The sequence below is a fragment of the Molossus molossus genome, unplaced genomic scaffold (assembly GCF_014108415.1).
Source record: "Molossus molossus isolate mMolMol1 unplaced genomic scaffold, mMolMol1.p scaffold_m16_p_1, whole genome shotgun sequence".
In the NCBI taxonomy this organism is placed as follows: Eukaryota; Metazoa; Chordata; class Mammalia; order Chiroptera; family Molossidae; genus Molossus; species Molossus molossus.
Genome location: NW_023425344.1, coordinates 228612085 through 228632699, shown reverse-complemented (window position 1 = coordinate 228632699; position 20615 = coordinate 228612085). Strand labels below are relative to the sequence as shown.

General features: G+C 53.3%; 1 protein-coding gene across 1 annotated transcript; it reads left to right on the top strand.

The window, feature by feature from the left end:
- The first annotated feature begins 15 nt into the window (after window positions 1-15).
- TGFB3 (transforming growth factor beta 3) lies at window positions 16-20496 on the top strand. The gene is made up of 8 exons (XM_036267196.1): window positions 16-231; window positions 1255-2471; window positions 10024-10187; window positions 10453-10582; window positions 14289-14396; window positions 16009-16180; window positions 18244-18397; window positions 19267-20496. Exons 2-8 carry the CDS (start codon window positions 2132-2134, stop codon window positions 19423-19425), a joined length of 1227 nt encoding a protein of 408 aa, XP_036123089.1. The 5' UTR covers window positions 16-231; window positions 1255-2131; the 3' UTR covers window positions 19426-20496.
- Window positions 20497-20615: the final 119 nt, after the last annotated feature.

The following is a 20615-nucleotide window of genomic DNA, read 5'->3' as shown; positions in this document are numbered from 1 at the left end:
TTCTGTGTGGATTCTCTCCTGGGAAAATACCTAGAAGCCTGGGCTGGTGAAAGGAAGGGAAGCGGAGAGAAGAATTCCCCTCACCCATCTGGGAAATGGGCTCCTGCCAACTGCTGACTTCGCGCTCGCTGGCGCAGATCCCCGCGGAACCCCGGGCGGGAGGGAGGCTGCGAACATCTGGAGGACATTTCTGCGAGAGCGGCTGCAGAGCAGGGCTCGGGGGAGGGAGAGGTGCACTTGTACGTACGTCGGGCCGAGAGGGAGGCTGCTCCCCACGGGCCGGGCTTGTTTTCCTCTGCCTCTCTCCAAGGCCCCTCTCCCCAGCCCCCGGTCCCAGCCCCAGCCCCCCGCCCTCCCTGCCTTCCCGGCTCCGACCCGCAGAGCCTCTGTCACTGGCGGTCTGGCCTCGCCAGAGGGCACCCTCGATCTGCCGGAAAACGCCACCATTTTCAGTGCCCCTGGAGCATCTCCAGGCTTCAGCAAGCCGCCCGACTCCAATCTTGTCAATGAAGAATCGGGGCCAGGATGGCCGCGGAGCTGAACCCGACTCCGAGCCCGTTCCAACACCGGGCGTCACCCTCCACCGGGGGTGGCACGACCGCTGCTGCCCAGGCCCCGCGTGCTCCCGACCCTGCCCCGTGTCCGGCCTGGCCCGGGGGCGGCCCGGGACGCGGGGCCGGGGAGGGAGCGAGAGACCAGCCCAGGAGAGGACGGACTGACAGCTGGAGAGGGAGAAGGAGTTGGGGGAGAGGAGGGAGGGGATTCACCGGAGTAACTTTCCAGAAAAACAGTCAACGTGTAGCAGGAGTGACTCCAAGAGGAGAAAAAAAGTTCAGTTACCACGTCGAACGAGAGGACTCGCAAAGTATTTTTCAAATGGGCTCGGCTTTTCCTGTGCCTGTTTAAAACATTAAAATCGTGCAGCAAAAGAGGCTGCGTGCGCTGGTCCCTCCCTCCCCCACCCGGACCAGAGACGTCATCGGAGGGAGGTATAAAATTTCAGCAGAGAGAAATAGAGAAAGCAGTGTGTGTGCATGTGTGTGTGTGAGAGGGAGAGGAGCGAGAGGGAGAGGGAGAGGGAGAAGCAGGAGGGAGAGAAAGGGAGGGAAGACGAAAGCCAAGTCCGAGGGAATGAGCAAGGGAGGCGAGAGATAGGGGAAGAAGCATGAGAAAGAAGGAATAACAGCTTTCCGGAGCAGGCGTGCAGTGAGCTGGCTTCTATTTTATTTTTCTTCTCCTTTTTATTTTTTAAAGAGAAGCAGGGAACAGAAGCAATGGCCGGGGGAGAAGACAAGCCGAGGTGCTGGTGACCCTGGGCGTCCAAGTGGATTATTGGGGCTGCTCTCCAGGGGCCTGTCCTCACTGCCTTCCAATTGCACATAACCCCACATCCCAGCCAATGAAGACAAGAGGCAACGTGAACAAAGTCATTTAGAAAGCCCCCGAGGAAGTGTAAAGCAGAGAAAGCATGAATGGTGTGCCTGAGAGACAAGTGTGTCCTCCGCTGCCCCCACCTTTAGCTGAGCCATCAGCAGCCCAGCCCTGCCTCTCCCCACCTACTCACTGGTGATCTGACTTTCCTTTTTTTTTTTTTTTTAACAATTTTTTTTTTCTTTTCCATTCTCTCTCCTTATTTTCCTTCAGGGCAAGGCAAAGATTTTGATTTTGGGACCCAAGCCATGGTCCTTCTGCTCCTTCTTTGAAAAACCCACTTTCTCCCCATCGCCAAGCAGCCTTTGGCAATATCAGATATCCGCTCTATTTATTTTTACCTAAGGAAAAACTCCAGCTCCCTTCTTACTCCCAGCTGCCTTGCCACCCCTCCCAGCCTTCTGCTTGCCCTCCACCTGGCCTGCTGGGAGTCAGAGCCCAGCAGAACCTGTTTAGACACATGGAGAAGAAACCAAGAGCTACAAGGCACACAGTCGGCTTCTTCGTGCTCAGGGTTGCCAGCGCTTCCTGGAAGTCCTGAAGCTCTCGCAGTGCAGTGAGTTCATGCACCTTCTTGCCAAGCCTCAGTCTTCGGGATCTAGGGAGGCCGCCTGGTTTTCCTCCCTCCTTCTGCACGTCTGCTGGGGTCTCCTCCTCGCCAGGCCTCGCAGCCCCCCTGGCCTCTCTCCCCGACTCGCACATGAAGATGCACTTGCAAAGGGCTCTGGTGGTCCTGGCCTTGCTGAACTTTGCCACAGTCAGCCTTTCTCTGTCCACTTGCACCACCTTGGACTTCAGCCACATCAAGAAGAAGAGGGTGGAAGCCATTAGGGGACAGATCTTGAGCAAACTCAGGCTCACTAGTCCCCCTGAGCCATCGGTGATGACCCACGTCCCTTACCAGATCCTGGCCCTTTACAACAGCACCAGGGAGCTGCTGGAGGAGAGGGAGGACGTCTGCACTCAGGAAAACACCGAGTGGGAGTACTATGCCAAAGAAATCCATAAATTCGACATGATCCAGGGGCTGGCGGAACACAGTAAGTCCAAATTCTCACTGGGGTGCCTGCTCTGGAGGGTCTGAATGGAGTAGGGAGTTCCACTGAGGGGGGTCTAGTGGTGGCCACACAGCAGGGTGCCCCTGGTTCACCCATGCCAAGGCTCAGAAGGTGCAATTCGCAGTTGGGGCTGGGTAGGTGGGTGGGGAGGGAGACAGAGCCATTCTGGTAAGACCCGGGTACTTCTGGGAGGCCAAGAGGCTTGCTGAACTCGCATCACATCCTTAAGCGATTTTAATTTGGAATTGCATTGTGTTGTCCCGTGGACATATGGGCTCTCGCACATGCAGGCAGATCGGTGACCGTAGGCATATAGGTGCCATACAGGGGCAGGGCTGGCTTTCTGAAGCCCTACAGTTCCATGAATCTGGAGACCCGTGTCTTCACCCTGCTTTTCACAATTCACTCTGACACGTCTCCGGTTCAGTTTTTCCAGTTCTTGGGAAGAAGAGTACCTGCCCCAAATCAATGTATGTTAAACTTTTGAAGCCCAGGCAAGAGGCATCTTCTTGCCGTCTGGATCCTTCAGTCTGCACCACACACGTGACCCACGTGAGCTCTGGGCATGGGGGAAGGGTACGTACCTCAGTCCACATGTACATGGGCTTTAGGGCAATGTATAGTCTGGACTTATACAGTAGGCAGATTCATGTGCTCAAAATGGGTGTCTTCCAGGCCTGTGGACATGGAGAAGGCAGGGCTGTGGCTCTCGACGTGGAGTTGATTGCTGGCGGCCCTTTTGTGTCTGCGTGTCACGGGAAGAGTGGGTGGGAGGTGTGGCCGTGGGTGCAGAGGGGACATGTGTCTGGGAGTATGTCCTCCCAGGAGGCTCCCGTCTGTGCTGAGGAGCTGGGAGGCTTCTGGTGAGACGTCTGTGTGTTTGTACACGTGTGTAAGTCATGTGTGTTTACTGAACGGGGATTTTAAAAACTTCAACATGAGAGAGAGAGATTTGGCAGATGTTGAGAAACTGACAGCCCAGGAAGGAGAAATGTGAGCCAGGGACTCTGGGAGCAGCTCTGTTTGCTTTTCCTACCAGCAGGTGTCCTCACCACCCTGACTACCTCAGCCCTGGCTCACCTGGGAGGTGGGCAGTGCCTGGAGTAGGGGCTGAAGGTGGGATGGAGCCGACAGGGTGAGGGTGGTCAGCAGGGGGGAGCTGCAGGGGTTGAAAGGAACCGGGCTAGAGAGAAGGAAGAGGAGTAGGCAGCTGATGGGTGGACCAGCTCTGGCTGAAGGTGCAAAGGGCCCCAGTGGGAGCTGGCCCATGCCAGGCCCAGAAGCCTGTGGTTACTGGGAGGGGTTCCCATTCCTGTGTCTAGTGGCTGCCTAGAGCACCCTGCCTTAGGATGTGGCTACCGTGTGGGGCGGAGGCTGGAGGACAAGGCAGAACTAGTGCTCCCTGCCCAGGGTCCTCTAGGTGGGCTGACTCAGGGTCTGCCAGGGGTCCACAGCTCCCAGAGGCACCAGCAGCTGGATGGCTAAGCCGCCCATCCCCTGGGCATCCTTCATGGCAGGAGATAGTGGCCATAGTCTTTGAAAAGGGCGGAAAGCTGAGGCCAGCAGGAGAGGTCTGAGGAGAGCCCAGGACAAAAGGGAAGGACTGAGACCTTAATGATCCAGGTCAGGAGGAGGAGTCCCAGGGAGGAGGGCTTGTGAGTCACCAGGGCCCGGCCAGCCTGGAATGTCCAGCTGAGAATGAATGAGCCAGAGAGGTGCAAGGGCACACAGGTGCCAATGGACCTCCATTTTGTGCAGATTCAGAGCCAGAGAGTGGATAGCCTTGGGAAAAGCCAGGGCAGGGCTAGGCAGCTCCAAGCTGCAGCACCAGGGCCTCGAAACTAGCAGGCAGGGGTTGGCCCTGGGGCCAGGGAGCCACGGTCAGGCAGGGAGCAAACCTGTCACAATGAGCAGGATGCTACACAGGATGTCGTAGGGAGGGGCAGGGCCCAGTGGGACATGGGCAATGCCAAGGAGGCTCGCAGGTGCAAACAGGAAGCAGGCCCAGACTCTCTGCAGCTGTGGAAGGTGACACAGAGGCTGAGCAGACACGGCCTGGGCCCGCCCTGCAGCTGGTCAGGTGCTGAGCCAGCCCTGGAGAGGCAGGCGCACAAGGCGCACTACTTATAAAGAAGGCAGTGGGCAGATGTGCACACCCAACAGATGCTGAGCCGGGGCAGAGAGCCATCCTCAGAGGCCTGGACGGGGGAAGCCTGTCCTGAACTGGCGGAGGTGGGCAGGCGGTGGAGCTGGGTCTGTGGTGGGGCACTGACAGGGTTTCCGTGCCAGAGCCGGGATGAGGGGATGAGGTCACATTCCCTGCCACATTTTGTCACTCTTAGCCCCCTCCCTTGCCCAGTGAACAGGCACTGGGAGGGAAGTGACAGCAGGAGCTGGGGCAGGAGCACAAAGTGCAGGAAACAGGGCACCGAGGTGAGAGCCGAGAGGGCAGGGCCCATCCTCTGTCTCTGCCCTGTCAGATACCCTGATTTCCCAGTTTTATAGACGAAAGGACTGAGATGCATCAATTAAGTAATTTGCCCCAAAACAGCAGGGACCCTAACCTAGTTCTGCCTGCAGAATGCACTCTGTGAAGCACTTACGCAAATGTGCAGAATACACATTAAAAGTCCTACCTTTAACCTTTAGGCTCCAATAGAATTTTGATTAACAGCATGAATGAGCCACATGTTGGACCAGGCAGGAGGGGATAGGAGCTGTTCTCTCAGTAACCCTGGGGGCAGACTGCAGAGACATAACTGGGTGCTTTCTATCTTAGCTCTGCCTATTTTTATGGCCAGGAGATTCATATTGCCACAAACTTCTCCGATTCATATTGACACAAACTTCTCCCAAATTCAGCAAAAGCGTTTTTCTTTATCTAATAAAGAGCCTCAAGCGGACTCTGCAAGTACACCACATGGAATTGGGCAATTCACCTCCCTGAGCCTCAGTTTCCTCATCTGTAAAATCAGAGATAACCTTTAAAGTCCTTTTTAGCTGAAACAATTTTATGGTTACATCTGGGATGATTCAATATAGTCTCCACTGGAGAGTGAAGCAAAGACTGTAATCCCTTTGATAATTCTCCAGGATTTTGCTATGGGAAGTGGGTTGAGGCTTCCTCTGGCCTACTGGTGGGGAACACACAGCTTTTTCAGTTCCTTTGTTATCCTTGTTAGCAAGATATCACCAGTGTGGTGTCATTTTATCTTCTGGCTTGTAATTACCTGTGTCTGGTGGGAGACTCTTATTTTTATCACAGGGCGGTGCTAAGACAACTAGCAAACCCAGAGTTCCTGAGAAAACCTGATAAATTTTAGCCTTTCTTTTTTTCTGGCTGCTACATTTAGATGTTGTTCATTCTGAAAATTAGAAGACCTATTAAGAGAGCTCATTTGTTCTAGTGCCAATGCCCTCCCCACACCGAGTCCCTGCTCGTCCAGGTGTGGTCTGGCGGCTAGGTAAATGTGAAAACTGGGGGTGCCCAGGCCCCACCGCGCCCTTACACAATCAGGATCTCAGGGGGTTGAGATCTGGGGAATTTGTATTTTCAAGCTTCTGATTGCTTCTTAGGCTCACTGAAGCTAAACACTCAGTGAGCTAGGGCAAACCCTCTCCTTAGGGGGCCTGCAAATATGAGTGCCCAGGGCCCAAGCCCAGGGCAAACTGCTCAGGACACTGGCCTCGGGTCATGGAGAGAACAGGGTGTGTAGGGAAGGTGGGTGGGGGGACCTGGAGGGCACGCGCCTCAATACAAAGGGGCACCCGCTGCCAATTCCTGCTGATGTCTGCAGTTAGGACTACAGGTCTAGCTTGACTAGATCATACTCAGAACAGAAGAAAATCTGGATCTTTCTGTGAACCTACCGAACGTTTAACACTAGCTTAAAATGTTCATGGTCTTCTAATTCAAAAATTTTAAAAAATGGTGCCTTGGCCAAACATGTCCAATCCATTTAAAGGTTAATCCATTTAAAGGTTAAATCACTAAAGCTGTGGTTTCTCAAACTTCCAGAACATCTGGAAGCCATGGCACCCTTTGCAGAGCACTATAAACTGTGGTTCTCAACCCCAGCTGCATATTAGAATCATCTGGAAATCTTAAAAAAAAAAAAAAAAAGCAAACAAGTTCTGGACCCACCCACACTCCACTACAGTGCGAATCTGTCCTGGGGAGTGGGTCCAGGCAGCATCTGTTTTTAAAGATCTCCAGGTGATTACAGTGTGCCGCGGGACGAAGAAGCTCGCCCGCGCTGACATGTGTCGCCCCGTCACCGGAACCGGCAGCCCGCTTCCTAGCAGGAACGATGCCGGCGAGCAAAGGCCCATCTATGAGCCAGGTGTCTGAAAACATTTGCAATGGCCTGGTCAAAAAACATGGTCAGCTGTTTCCAGGTTTTTCCATGAATAGTCTTCATAAATATTTTTCTGCTTGTTTTCCCCATAGCAAAAAAAAAAAAAAAAAACCAGAGAGAGAAAAAAAAATGGCAGGCATCAATCTATATATTTTGTGTGTAATGGAAAAAGTTGGTCATGATTTAATTTGTAGAGGTCGGCCCTCTAGTCCAGCGCTCAATAATACTAGTGTTCTGCAGAAGCAAGGCTTAGCCACAAAACTGACTGGGAATTGGCCCTTGTCTGAGGCATACATTGGTATTTGTAGACCCATTTCATGGAATCCTGCCCCATTTTGTTGGTGAAACCATCCTTTCACTAGATGATCTCTCAGGTCCCCTCCTACTTCCAGCATCTCCGCTTCAATAAAAGGTATCAGAAGACCTGGGTTCAAATCCCACATCTGCCCTCTACCAGCTGAGTGACCTTGTGAAAGTCATTTAACTCTCCTGACAGTCACTTTTCTCATTTGTGAAGTGGGAAATTTTACTTATTCTCATTCTCCCCAAGGACTGTTAGAAGGTCAAATGAGCTAATAAAAAAATTCTCTGAAATGTAAGGTTGTGTTATTAACATTTTGGTTACTTATTTACACTCTTATTCCACATATTATTAAAAACATCATTATTATTCAGTGGATGTCATGGTCAGGAAGATGACCACATGTTCTTTTCTCTCCTAGGGAGTTCTTTTTATATCAGTAACAGTTGCGTCTGAACTTTGCTTATTAGTGTCAATTTGCTCATGTGTGACCCTGGCCAAGACCCCTCTGGACATTAGTTTCTTCATCTGGAGGGGTTTGCACTGAATGACTCCTAACATTCGTTCTAGCTGTTAGACATCTGTAGATCCCAGTGATAAAAAAAAAAAAAAATGACCCTCACCTCCTTGAAATCTCCTTGACATTCCCACCCACAGGAGTCCTTAAGGAACAGATACCTGATTGATGGGCTGGAAGAAACCAAGGAGGGATGGTCACTGGGGTGTCTTGAAGACTCTCGGAGCTCATCGCTCCCCCATCTCCTGGCTGCCCGTTGTCTCGACTCTCCTCACACATTTTCTGTTCCCTTTTCCTTTTTACAGCAACGCACACATTGCACTGACATACCCTCTCCTCGCCCTTTCGGCAGTTCCTGGGGGGCTGTTGTAACTGAAGCCACGGGATGACAGCTCCCTCCGGAACCAAGCCTGCCAGTGCTGGAGAGGTTGCCAGGCCCAGTAGCTTATCCATGTCTAGAGGGTTACAAACGTGCAAACTTGAAAATTAAATGGCCATCACGATTCCTCTTTTTGGTTCTCTCTGAAATGGTTCAGGGAATACTCGGCAGTGTTTGTTCTTTCAAAGCCCGCTATTAATCAGGGCTTCGTTAGCCGGCATTCACGCATTTGTTTTCCTAACATCTGTTCCATTAATTTCCCAAGAACCAGTGTCAGGTCCACCAGATGGCAATTTCCAGAAACACTCACTCATCCTTTCCTAAAGATCAGTAGCGCATTTGCTCGTTTCCAGGCCTCTGATCCTTCCCGCCTTGTCCGTGACTTCCTAAACCACCCCTTGGGTGATTATGAGCTCATTCCAGCCATGTCCATTATGTGTGCAATCTGGGTCTCTGAGCTGGAGTTTCAAGTTCTGTTACCATTTGTGTAGAAAGTTTTTCTCTGGGTGTTAATGCTGCTCAGACCTTGAGGTTGTAAAGTGTGCAGGAGAAAAGACAAGATCTTTCCTTTATCTGGCCCTCGGCAGAGGGAGAGAACATCCGCTGCCTCCTGTCTCAGGGACAGGGATGGAGACACAGTGGGGTGACAGAGGATGGCATGGCACGTGCCATCGAGGGAAGAAACCCTTAGAGAGGAAGGAGCCAGCTCGGTCTGAGGAAACATCTAAACACCTGTGGGTCTGCCGGGCTGGAGATGTGGGCTCTTTGCCAGACCAATGCTGCCTCATTGGGTCTGAACTCAGTGTGGGTTATGTCGTGGAACTGCTCTGCCACTTTCCATGGCTCCCTACTGTGAGTGGGACAAAATCCAACCCCTCCATCTGACATTTCAGCTCCCTGCAGGTGGGCCCCAATCTTCTGTCTTGACCTGATCTCATCTGCTCCAGCCTGGCCGCTTGGGGTCCCTCTTACCCGCACTTCCTCCCCGCCCTGCCTTTGCTTCCGGCAGTCCTTCCATGTGCAATTTCTTTCCTCTCCATCCTCAGACCCTTTCCTCCTGCAGCACCCAGCTCAAATTTCTCCTCTTCCATGAAGTGCTGTCTGCTTTCTCCCGCCTCTGATCTCTTTGGAGCAACTCCTGGGCTTCTCCAAAAGCCCTCAACACTTTCCCTCTGGCCCTGTTAGTTGGGTCTGTATATTAAATAACCTCCCCTGTATATTAGTCTCCTTGAAGGCAGGGGCCATGTCCATTCATTTTTGCTACCGGTGTTAGCACTGTCCTTGGCACATAGTATTTGCGCAACACGTGTTCAATACATGAATGGATGACTGAATGAACAAACACATGAATGAACCCACTAGCTATGAGATGATTAAACTACTAGAGGGGACAGCTGAGATCTTTTGAGAATCTGCATTTTCTAAAAGAGTAGGCAGAGCAGGCTGGAAAGCCCGCCAGAGGTGATGTCAAGGCAATGGGAAGAGGGCGATGACAGCTGACTGGCCTGTCTTCAGTGCCATGTCCTGGGGCTCGGGGGTCTCTCTGCTCATCTCTCAGGTCTGTGTATGATTCCAGGGCCACCAAGGATCTTCTTCCTATCTCCCTTTTTGGTCTGAGGCCTCAAACCTCTAGAAAGGTCATCGGTGGGCTTGGCTGGTGTGACTCAATGGTTGAGCATCAACCCACGCACCAAGAGGTCGCTGGTTACAATCCCGGTCAGGGCACATGCCCAGGTTGTGGGCCAGATCTTCAGTGGGGGGCGTGCAGGAGGCAGCCAATCAGTGTTCACTCTCATCGATGTTTCTATCTCTCTCTCTCCCCCCTCCCTTCCTCTCTCTCTCAAATTAATAAAGAAAAAATTTAAAAAAAAAAGAAAGGTCATAGGTGGGACCTGGGTTCCGTGGCGAGTGTCCATTGGCGTCACACGGCTCCGGTGGGTCTCACTCGTGCTGTGCCTCTTTGCTGCTTTGTCTCCTAGATGAGTTGGCCGTCTGCCCCAAAGGAATCACCTCCAAGGTTTTCCGCTTCAACGTGTCCTCAGTGGAGAAAAATGGAACCAACTTGTTCCGAGCAGAATTCCGGGTCTTGCGGGTGCCCAACCCCAGCTCCAAGCGCAATGAGCAGAGGATCGAGCTCTTCCAGGTGAACCCCCTCCCAGAACACAAAGCAACCTGATGGGAAATTCGGCTCCTTTGCCACAGTGGCACAGAATTTGGCAGACCTGGGTGTGAATCCTGCTTTCTGAGCCTTCTCTTCCATGTGTCAGTAAGAGGATTGAGTTAACCAAGGTGCTCAAAGCAGCACTCAGAAACTTTGTTTCCTGGTCCTCTCACCTGTCCTCCTGCACTGTGACATAGCTTGTGGGACTGTCCAGGCCTCGGGTTCTTACTCCTTTCTCTGTCTGCAGATACTCCGACCAGATGAGCACATCGCCAAACAACGCTACATTGGTGGCAAGAACCTGCCCACGCGGGGCACCGCCGAGTGGCTGTCTTTTGACGTTACCGACACTGTGCGTGAATGGCTCTCACGAAGAGGTAGGTTGACTTAGAACAAGCATTTTGGAAGGAACCTCAGGTCCCTCGGTCCTTCATGAAAAGGGGGAAGAAGACAGAACTAGGGGAGTCACAGACCTGGGTTTAAAGCCTAGCTTTGTGTCCTTCACGCATTTGCTCAACTGTCACTTATGAAATGCTCACCCTGAGCCAGGTCCTGGGCTCAGCAGTGAGCAAGACAAGTGAGGTCCCAGATCTTATGGGGCATATGCTCTGGTGGGAGAGACACATAATATGCAAATAAACACATTGACAAATAAGAGTACCACGAAGAACAGAAAGCGGGCAGTGTGACCATGGCTGGGTGGGGTCCAACACGGGTGCTGGGGAGGGTCCCTAAGAAGAGGGAATTTGTGCACTGAGGTCCGAGTGATGAGGAGCCAGCCAGTGAAAGTCAGGATAAAGGATGTTCTAAGGCCAGGAAACAGCAAGGCCCAGGCTCCCGGCGGGAACAAGCCAGATTTGTTCTAGCGGCAGCAAACAGACTGGCGTGGCCGGAGGTGAGTGGGCTGGGGGTCAGAGAGCTAGCTGGGGCCGTATGATTACAACCTGTCAGGTCAGGTTTAGATGCGTATTCCAAGTGCGATGAGATGTCCTAGGCGGGTTGTGAGCAGGGCTGGGGGTATGGGGGGAGGTGATTTGTTTTATATCTCTGGTTGCCACAAGGTCAAGGACAAAAGCAGGAACACCAGGTAGGGGCCTCGCAGCAGCCTTGAGGAGAGCAGCCGGCGCTCCTGCCAGGGCAGTAGCAGCGGATATGGATCGTGAGATCTAGCCTGTCTTTTGGAGGTCAAGCCAATAGGACGCGTGGATTGTGTATGGGTATGAGGACACAAGAGGAGACTTCTAAGATGTCTGGACTGAACTAACACTTATTGAAACAGGGAAGACTGGGAGAAGAGCATGTTTGCAGAGGTTCTGTTTTGGCTGATTAAGTTCGAAAGGCCTCGTAGCCATCCAAGGAGAGCTGTCCCTAGGCACAGCACACCTCACACGTCCCAAATGCCCCACCCACTCACTGTTTCCTCACCTGGCAAATAAGGCAATGGTTCTTTCCCCGCCTGTCACCACAGTGTCCCCCAAGAACGAGGCTGGCAGTCCCTACTTAGCATGAGAGGCTGGCTTGCTCTGCCCACTTACAGAATCTGCCTGGGCTCTGTAGGCGTCTGAGTTTGTAAGTCCCCACCTAAGGGACATTACGTGGTGGCTGAGCTGGCAGATCGTGCTGGAGGTCCTGCCTCAGCTCCAAGGGTACCCGGGAATTCCCTTCTATCCCCCTTACCCAGCACGAAGGCAGAAGCCCAGGAGAACCAGGTGGACCTGCCGACAGCGGCAGGGCTGGGGATTCTGACTCAGACAGCACTCGGCCTGGAGCCCGACGTGGCTGCAGAGGAGAGGCCGGGGAAATCAATCTCTTAGCTTCCCTGCCTGATTTTGATCAGCTCCACCTGGATTTCCTTGACGCCCTGAGCACTTGAAGGGGTTCTTATTTTCACAGCTGCAGAACTCAATGAGCAGTTTGCATTGAGAATGATTTCCATCCTCCTGGAGACATCAAAAAGATAATTTCGTAATAAAACCTATGGGTCCCCCACCCACCACCCACTGCTGCCAACTCTGAGGTTAGTTCTTCACTGGGACCTTCGGTTCCCTCTCAGCAGACGCTGCCCGCCCCCTGCGCAGGGGGATCGTGCACAGACCTTGACGTATGCAGAGCTCAGGAACCTTTTTGGAATTTGTGGCCCCAAACGAGGCAGCAGGTGGAGCAGTTGGTGGTGTGGACTACTGGGGAAACTGAGTCACGCATCTGGTCTTGCATTCATTCAGCAAACATCTGACAGCCTACTATGTGCCAGGTCCCCAGGCTGCCTTCTGGGTCCCAGAGCTGGCTGGAGCCCTCTCCAGGGCTGGGTCCCAGGCCCTCATACCCCTGATGTGCAGAGCCAGGCCTCCCCCAGCAGGTGGGGCAGGAGCACGCCCAGCATCCTGGCCCAGGACGGGTGGGACGCTGGGAAAACACAACCATTCTGCATCTCAGTGAACGTGTTGGCATCTTCCTTGGTGGTCTGTGTTGGCCCCTCTTTTCTCTCTTTGTCTCTAACAGTTAGGAGTGTAGCTCTGGCACCAGGCTGCCTGGTTTGAATCTTGGCTCCACCACTTACTGGCCAACTACCTTGGACAGCCCATTGGATTTCCCTAAGCCTCAGGTCCTCGGATCTGTATCGGGAGGGGTAGTAACAGTTCCCACTCTGTAGGGTTAATACAGAGATTAGATGAGCTAATGCACGCAAGGCTTAGAGTGGAGCCTGACGGGCAGTATGTCAACAAATGTTGGTGATTGTCATCGCTCTCTGAGCTCTCTGCCGAGACAGAGCCTTTGGCCAAGCCAGGCCATCATCGCACACTTAACACCTGTCCCCTAACCCTACCTCTGCTCAGCACATCTGTCTGCACCTTGACTGTCTAACTCACAGAATCCCAGAACTTGTCCAGTCCAGGCCTCTCCCGGCGTACTGTCAACCCTGCTGGGTAGCAGGAAGTGTACTGTGCTTTATGTACCCCGTTCGGCTACCCCGGCTCCTCTTTTAGCTGCCTTAAGCCAGGAAGAGGACACTGCTTGCACCTCCCTCCCACGGCTGCGCCCCATCAGCAGAGTCCCTAATTGTCTAATGCACCAGAATGGACACGATACCAGACCCGGTTTCCCTACACAAAATTACTGGATTCAGTTCAATTTTTTCACTTCTTATTTTTCCTTCCACTTGACTCAACCCATTTTTTACTAATTTCCTTGCTTCCCCAATTTTAGTTACCAAAACACCGGATCCCAGAGCTAATAGGAAGAGGGCCCAGAGCTGGTCCTCCTGCATCAGTGCACTCCCCACCCCCCGCCCCAGTGCACGGCACCTCACACTTGCTCGTGCTCTTCTCTGGGCTCCTGTCGCCTGGGCTCTCGGCCTCGGCCCTCTGCTGCCTGCTTGGCCGAGCTCGTCCCCACCGTCTTCCCGAGCTGTTTGCTTTCCCGCGTGAGCCACGGTTCCAGCTTCCGATGAGTGAACAAGGATTCCCAAAGAAGCCTCCAGAGAACCTTCACCTGCCCACGTCCCTGTTCCTTAAGGAAAACACAGCCAGTGTCACGGTGACTGTTGTCTTGTCCCCTCGGGGGCCTACCTCCTCATGTCCAGAGTCCCAGCCCTGGTGGAAACGCCGGCGTCTTCCGCTTAGACGGATACTGCTCCTCGTTGCCGCGGACCTGGCTCTGTCCTTGCTCCTGACATTTAGTCCTGACGCTCGGACTGGGCCACCTCGCTCCCGTCATGTGGCCCTTTGAGTCTGGGGCCTTTTGAGTCAGCGCCTGTCTGCCCCACAGTCCTTCAGGTTCCCCTTCCCTGGCCTCTCCCGGCCCCACCTCTCCCGACAAGCACCGGGACGGTGCGCCTGTTTATCTTCCTTCCTGCGCCTCATTCTTTTTGTTTGGTTAACCCCCATCCGAGGACACATAGGTATTTTTAACATTGATTTCTACAGAGAGTGGGGGGCCATCGATGAGAGAGACACACCGATGGGCTGCCCCCGCACGCACCCCGAGCCTGTGTGTGGCAGCAGAGGCCCTGGCCTCTCGTGCGGGGTGGGGAGACACCTCTCCACACACAGGTGCTTTCCTCACCGACTCCGTCTTGTTTTGCAGAGTCCAACTTGGGTCTGGAAATCAGCATTCACTGTCCCTGTCACACCTTTCAGCCCAATGGAGACATCCTGGAAAACATTCACGAGGTGATGGAAATCAAATTCAAAGGTAACAAAGTGGATAGGACAGGAGACCCCTACCAGCCCGCAGGCAAAGGAGCCACGTCCCTCACAGAGATGGCCCGCTCCTTGTGCTCCAGTAATTCTGCTTTGCCCCAAAGCAGTGCGTGTGGCTGTCAGTTTCTAGATACAGAGCACACGTTAGCATCTGGAAGATGCTGTCATGTTGGTAAGAGCAGTGCAATCATGTAGGTAAGCGGTACCACCACTCGGGCTCGTCAGTAAAATGGGGGAGAGAAGACGCCTTTCCCAGGGTTGTTATGCAAACGAAATGCGTTAAGTGAATAATAATACAGTGTCAGGGATGCTCAACAGATAAGAGTTGTCTTCCCCTTCCCTGAAAGAAATGAACTTTGGTGGCTGTGAACCAGAGTCCTGGCTCCTGAGCCTGCCAGGTGTCACGGAGCCCCTGTGGTCCTTGCCCAGGGGGCTTCAGGGCTCTGGTTTGTGATGAGAGGGCGAAGAAGCTGGGAGTCGTTTCGGGTTTCGCAGTGTGTTTCCAAGGCTCTCAACCTAGACGACCTCTGGAGCTCAGGGACGTGGACTTTCCCTTTCGTCGTCCGGTTCTGGGTAACTGGGGCACACCTGAGGCCAGGTGGTTTGTCAAGGTCAAAGCCTGAGGTCAGAGGCTCTCTGGGAAAGGGTGCAGGTCTCTTGGCTCCCTGCCCTGGGCAGCGCTTTTACCCTTCAGGGGCCTCTTTCAGAGCCCCCCCCCCCCCTTTTAAAGCCAAGCATTTGACCTCATAATTACAGAACCTCAGTGCCAGAAGATCTTTGGATCCTTACCTACAGGCCAGATTAGGACAACGTCCTCCCACTTCTGCCTCGTTCATGAAGATGCCAGGGAAGGACATTGGAAACCCAGGCCTCTCGTTAATCCCCCAGTCCCTCCGGTCACATGTATTAACCTCCTCCGCCCCATCCCAGGTGGAGATGGACAGCTGGCAGCTGTCTGTCACAGAATAGGTCTCCTTTTCGTTGCGACGCCTTCTAATTCAGTCTTCATTCTTCTCCTTTGCAGATGAAATAGGTTTGCTTTCCAGAGTTTGTTTGCTAAGCTGTTTATCGTGCACTTCGTTAGCTCATCTGAGTTTTGTAGTAAAAACTTGTTTGAAGTTATAAGTGCAATGTGAATGGGAATGATTATTCAGTCTCATTCCTCTGCTTTCATTCAAGATGTCTTAATTTGTGCACCCTAAATTACAGTAGGGACTTCTGTGCTATCTCGACCAATTCCGATTTTAAGAGGAAACCCCCCCACTCCGGGAGTCTAAGTCCTATCCCAGCGTCTAAGCTAACAGCCCAAAGGAACGTTAGGTAGCCGCCCAGTGACAGGCTTCATGGATCCCTGAAGACCCCAGGAGCACCTCGGGGACGGGGGGAGGGGCTCACTGCCCTTCGGAAGATGTACACACACAGGAGTCACGAGGGATCCGACCAGGGGTGTCTCGTGGGTTCTTCTGATACTGGTTCCTCCGCCTGGTCTCTCCCTTCCTCGCAGACCACACTGTCCCTCCTCCTGACCACGATGGGGTGGGGTGCAAGGCACCTCCACTTTGCCTTCCTTAGACAGGAGATTGCACCTTCCTTCCCTGCTGTAGGTGTGGACAGTGAGGACGACCACGGCCGTGGAGATCTGGGGCGTCTCAGGAAGCAGAAGGACCACCACAACCCTCATCTGATCCTCATGATGATCCCCCCACACCGGCTCGACAACCAGGGCCAGGGCGGTCAGAGGAAGAAGCGGGCCCTGGACACCAATTACTGCTTTAGGTGAGCCCGGGCCCACTCTGGGTCCTTGAACTCCTGAGACAGCCTTGACGTGTACCTACTGTGGGGCAGGCGCCAGCCCACGCCACACTCAGCTGAGGGTCCCTGATGCTATTCACAAACATCTCCAGTAAAGAGGATGTAGCACCTCTCACAAAGCCCTTTCTGTTTCCTGGGAGCCCCGTGGTTTCCTGCAGCCGCTCTGTGCTGGCCGGCCTCTCCGTGGTTCTCACGTTCTCAGGTACTTGCAGGGTGTGTTTGCGTGGCGGGAGCTGCCTGCAGGAATGTCCATGACAGACGTGCTCAGTTCCCCAGGAAGGGGCCGGGGGTGTGACTGGATGAGGGGAAGTAGGGCAGTCTCCATTTGCAGGGGGGAATCTGAGCGAGAGAAATTAATGAACCAATTCAGATGTAGTTGAGTAGCTACTGTGAAGAGATTTAAAAAAAATCTGTTAGTTAGGAGTCCTTAGCTTCCTGCTCATAGCGGGGCTGCTGGAGCACGCACTGCGGTTACTTAAAGGCTGAACATGACCACGTTCATGAGAAGGTTGGAAAGATCAAGTGCTTTAAGAATTTGGGGTTCATCTATGGATGCAGGGAAGGCTTCAGGAGGGTGTGGGGTCTGAGCCTTCGAGGACCAGTGAGGTTTGGGTGGTGGGGACCAGGCACTTCCGGTCAAGAAAGGAGCATGGATGGGTTGTTTTGGCTGGAGAGGACGATGCCTGGATGTATCTGGGGAGAATGATTTGGGAAATTCTTAGCCCTAAAGCTGTGTCTTCTTAGGACCGGCCGACCGAAGGAGGGCTGTTGAGCTTGGGAACCAGAAGGGGTAGGAGAGGCAATGTGGTCGCCTCCGTCTCTGAAGGCTGGCGTGTCGATTTGTTCTGTGGCGCCTAATCCGTTAGGAGTGGTCTTGGCTGCACGTGGCCGTGGCCTAAACCACGGAGGATTCTCGTTCACAGGAAGCCTGTAGCGGCAGGCTCAGGGGTGGTCTGGCTGCCGGATTATGCCCCTGGGGACACAGGCTCTCTCTCTCTCTCCAGTCTGCCATGCTTCATATGTTCACTTGCATGTCATCCGCTTGTTTACGATCACAGTGGCCGCTACAACTCCAGGTATCTCGTTGTGCTTAGGACGAGAAAGGGAAGGGCGGTGCCGGCAGCTTTCTCTTCCATCGGTGACGTCTATGTAGAGCAGATTTTTTTTGGCCAGAGTTTGCCCTCATCCCCTGCATACTTCTCCTTACGTCTGGTCATTTCTGGGTCACATGCCATCCCCGCCTGCAAGGGAGGCCAGGAAACCAAGTGTCTGGTGCTGTAGACTCTGATGGGAAGCAGCAGGGGAGAAGGGGTTAGGAATGGCGACTGAATAGAAATCAGAGACCACCTGCCACTGTTCACCGTTGGAGCCCACAAGAAGCCAGCAGCTGCCCGAGAAGGTAGCAAGTTCTAGGTCTCAGCAGATACTGAATACAGACTAGATCCCACTTGACAATGAGTATTGCCAAATGGATTTCTGCAGGCAGTAGAGTTGAGGGGGCCTGATGATCATATTTGGGGTGATCTAGGAACTGTGAGTCCGGTAACAGAAGGACATGCGTCATTTTGATTCGATGGCCTTGAGGTTTGGTCTAAGCAGCCATCTACATAGTACATAAGCTTCAGGAGCTTAGAGTTCATTTCTGGTTAGGTGCCCAGCCGGAAGGTAATACAACCAACTTCAACTAAGCTGAGTTGGCTAATGACATTCAGTGCTTGGGTTTATGTGGAGTAATTTGTGTCTCTGCTTTGACTCATGATGCAAAAGCGGGTAGGGGACCCTTTGCCTTTTTTCTCTTCCTCATCATCTCTATCTGCCTGTTATGTCCTTGGGACCATGGTCTTCAACACAGAACATGCTTTCATGGCCTCCACAGCTCCGTGCGTTAGCCGGGATTCTGTTGACTGGACCACCTCTTACGATGACCAGGAAGGACTCCAAGTGCAAACATGAGGCCATTTGTGGAGCTGTCCCCATCGCTGGTTCGCTCTGCCCTTGGTTTCCTATGTGTGTCTTTTGTGTTGCAGCAACGTGGAGGAGAACTGCTGTGTGCGTCCTCTCTACATCGACTTCCGTCAGGATCTGGGCTGGAAATGGGTCCACGAGCCTAAGGGCTACTACGCCAACTTCTGCTCAGGCCCCTGCCCGTACCTCCGCAGTGCAGACACAACGCACAGCAAGGTATGGCGCGGGGCTCACGCCACAGGGAGCCCGGGGCTGAGGGGACCGGGCCACTTGTTTCAAGTGATGCATGGACTGAGCGAGTGACTGAGCTGCAGTGAGGAAAACCCCTTGGGCGAAGGCTCTGATCTCGGCCCCTGTCCCAGCTCTACTTGGGCACCTTCGACCCTCCATAATGTCTTACAGAGTTTCGACCGCATTTCACTTGCTCTGTCTAGAGCTGCTGTAACCATCCTGGAAATTAGCTTGCTGTCACATGCCACCCCGTGTGTCAGAGATGTGTGCAGGTGGCTGGCAAGGAGTGTTGGGCCAAATGGCTTCCACCGGCAGTGACAGGGCTCGGTGATTCCAGCCTCTTGCCTGCAGGAGTTATTTAGAAAGACAATGTAGAGCACACGAAGAAGCTACATGAAACAATAGGAAGAAAAGGGAAGAGAGAGGAAGTCCGTGACCCTGAAACCAGCTTGTCATTCCCTCAGCAGGGATCAAAACCGGGGCAGTAATATGAAGCCCGGTTCCTTAAGGCTCATTATCACTGCATGTCTTCTGGGGCCCCGCACTCTGGCAGTGACTAAATGGCAATGTTTCGTGAGAATATTTCCCACCGAAGTGACCAGTTAGAGATAGGAAGACCAATCTAGGAGTGTTTATTAACAGAGAGAGAATTCCACGATCATATTGAAACTGCTAACAAGCAGGTACGGATGCCCTCCGTTCCTGCTGTGGCTGAGCAGTACTGTCACTCACGCAGACTGAGAGCCTGCCCACGGCATCCACCGCGTGCTCGGTCCCTGGAGCAGCCCCTTGAGCTGGTGGAGGGTCCCAGGCCTGCGCTTGGCTTTGCAACCACTAACATGCATCCTCCCCAGGTGCTGGGCCTGTACAACACCTTGAACCCGGAAGCATCTGCCTCGCCTTGCTGCGTGCCCCAGGACCTGGAGCCCTTGACCATCCTGTACTATGTCGGGAGGACCCCCAAGGTGGAGCATCTCTCGAACATGGTGGTGAAGTCCTGTAAGTGTAGCTGAGGCCACACCGCGACAGAGAGAGAGGAGAGAGAACTGCCTGACTGCCCACTCCTCGGGAAACGCAAATCAACAGACCTCACCTAGAGGCCTGGAGCCCGCAACCCGCAGCTTCAGGCCACCGGCTGAGACGGAGGTCCCCCTTTGGAACATTTCTTTCTTGTTGGCTCTGAGAATCACTGTGGTAAGGAAAGTGTGGGTTTGGTTAGGGGAAGGCCGAACTCTTCAGAACACACAGATTTTTCTGTGACGTAGACAGAGGTGGTGGGGACAGAGGAAGAGGAATGGCAAGTTGACAAGCCGTGCGGCAATGTGACGGGGAGCTGAGGGAGGAGGAAGGGCAGAGCACGGCCGGGACAGGGCCAGACTGGAAGACACGTCTGATCTGAGGTCAGATTTGCTCATCGCAGCCCCACGTTGGCTCCGGGGAACCTGGATCACGTCACACCCAGCAAGCGTTTTCTTCAGACAGGTTACCAAGACATGGTCCCAGCCTTGTATCTCCTACAACCTGGGATGAAGGACGAGTCTGTTATTTTTGCAAACTGTCCTCTTTGCAAACTAGCCTCTGGACATCAACCAGCATTAAGGGTCATTACAGGGGAAAAGTCCAGGTGATTTTGTTCCCAGGCCATCAACTCTATTGGGTCCTATGGATGTGTTGAACTCAGAAGCAGAGGGTGGGAGATAACCCTCTCCCGTCTGCCCTCTGGGTCCCTCCTCTCACCTTCTTCCTCGATCGTATTTCCCCTTGGACATTTGGCTAGACCCCTTCCAGGTCAGTGTGCACATATCTGAATCTGGGTGTGCACAGCCTTCGGGGCATTAAGGGCTTCCCCTCCCCCAAGACCCTGTGTCCACTGGTGTCCTGGAAGCAGGTGCTACGTGTGGGGCGCGGGGAGGTGCACGTGTGCCACACCATGACTCGGCCCCAGACGCTAGACTGAGGTATAGAGACAGATACAAATATTACTCTCAAAGTCTTTGTATAAATAAATATTTTTGGGGAATCTTGGATCATTTCATCTTCTGGAAGATCGTTTCTAGAACAGTAAAAGCTCGTTCTAAGTTGTAAACCTGACTCGGTAAATATCGTTAATCACCATTTTCTTAGTTTCCTGCCCACACCTGCTCGTCAGAGGCACCTGGACCCTGCGGCGGGGAATCGCAGAGCTGGTGACATTGCTCGGTGG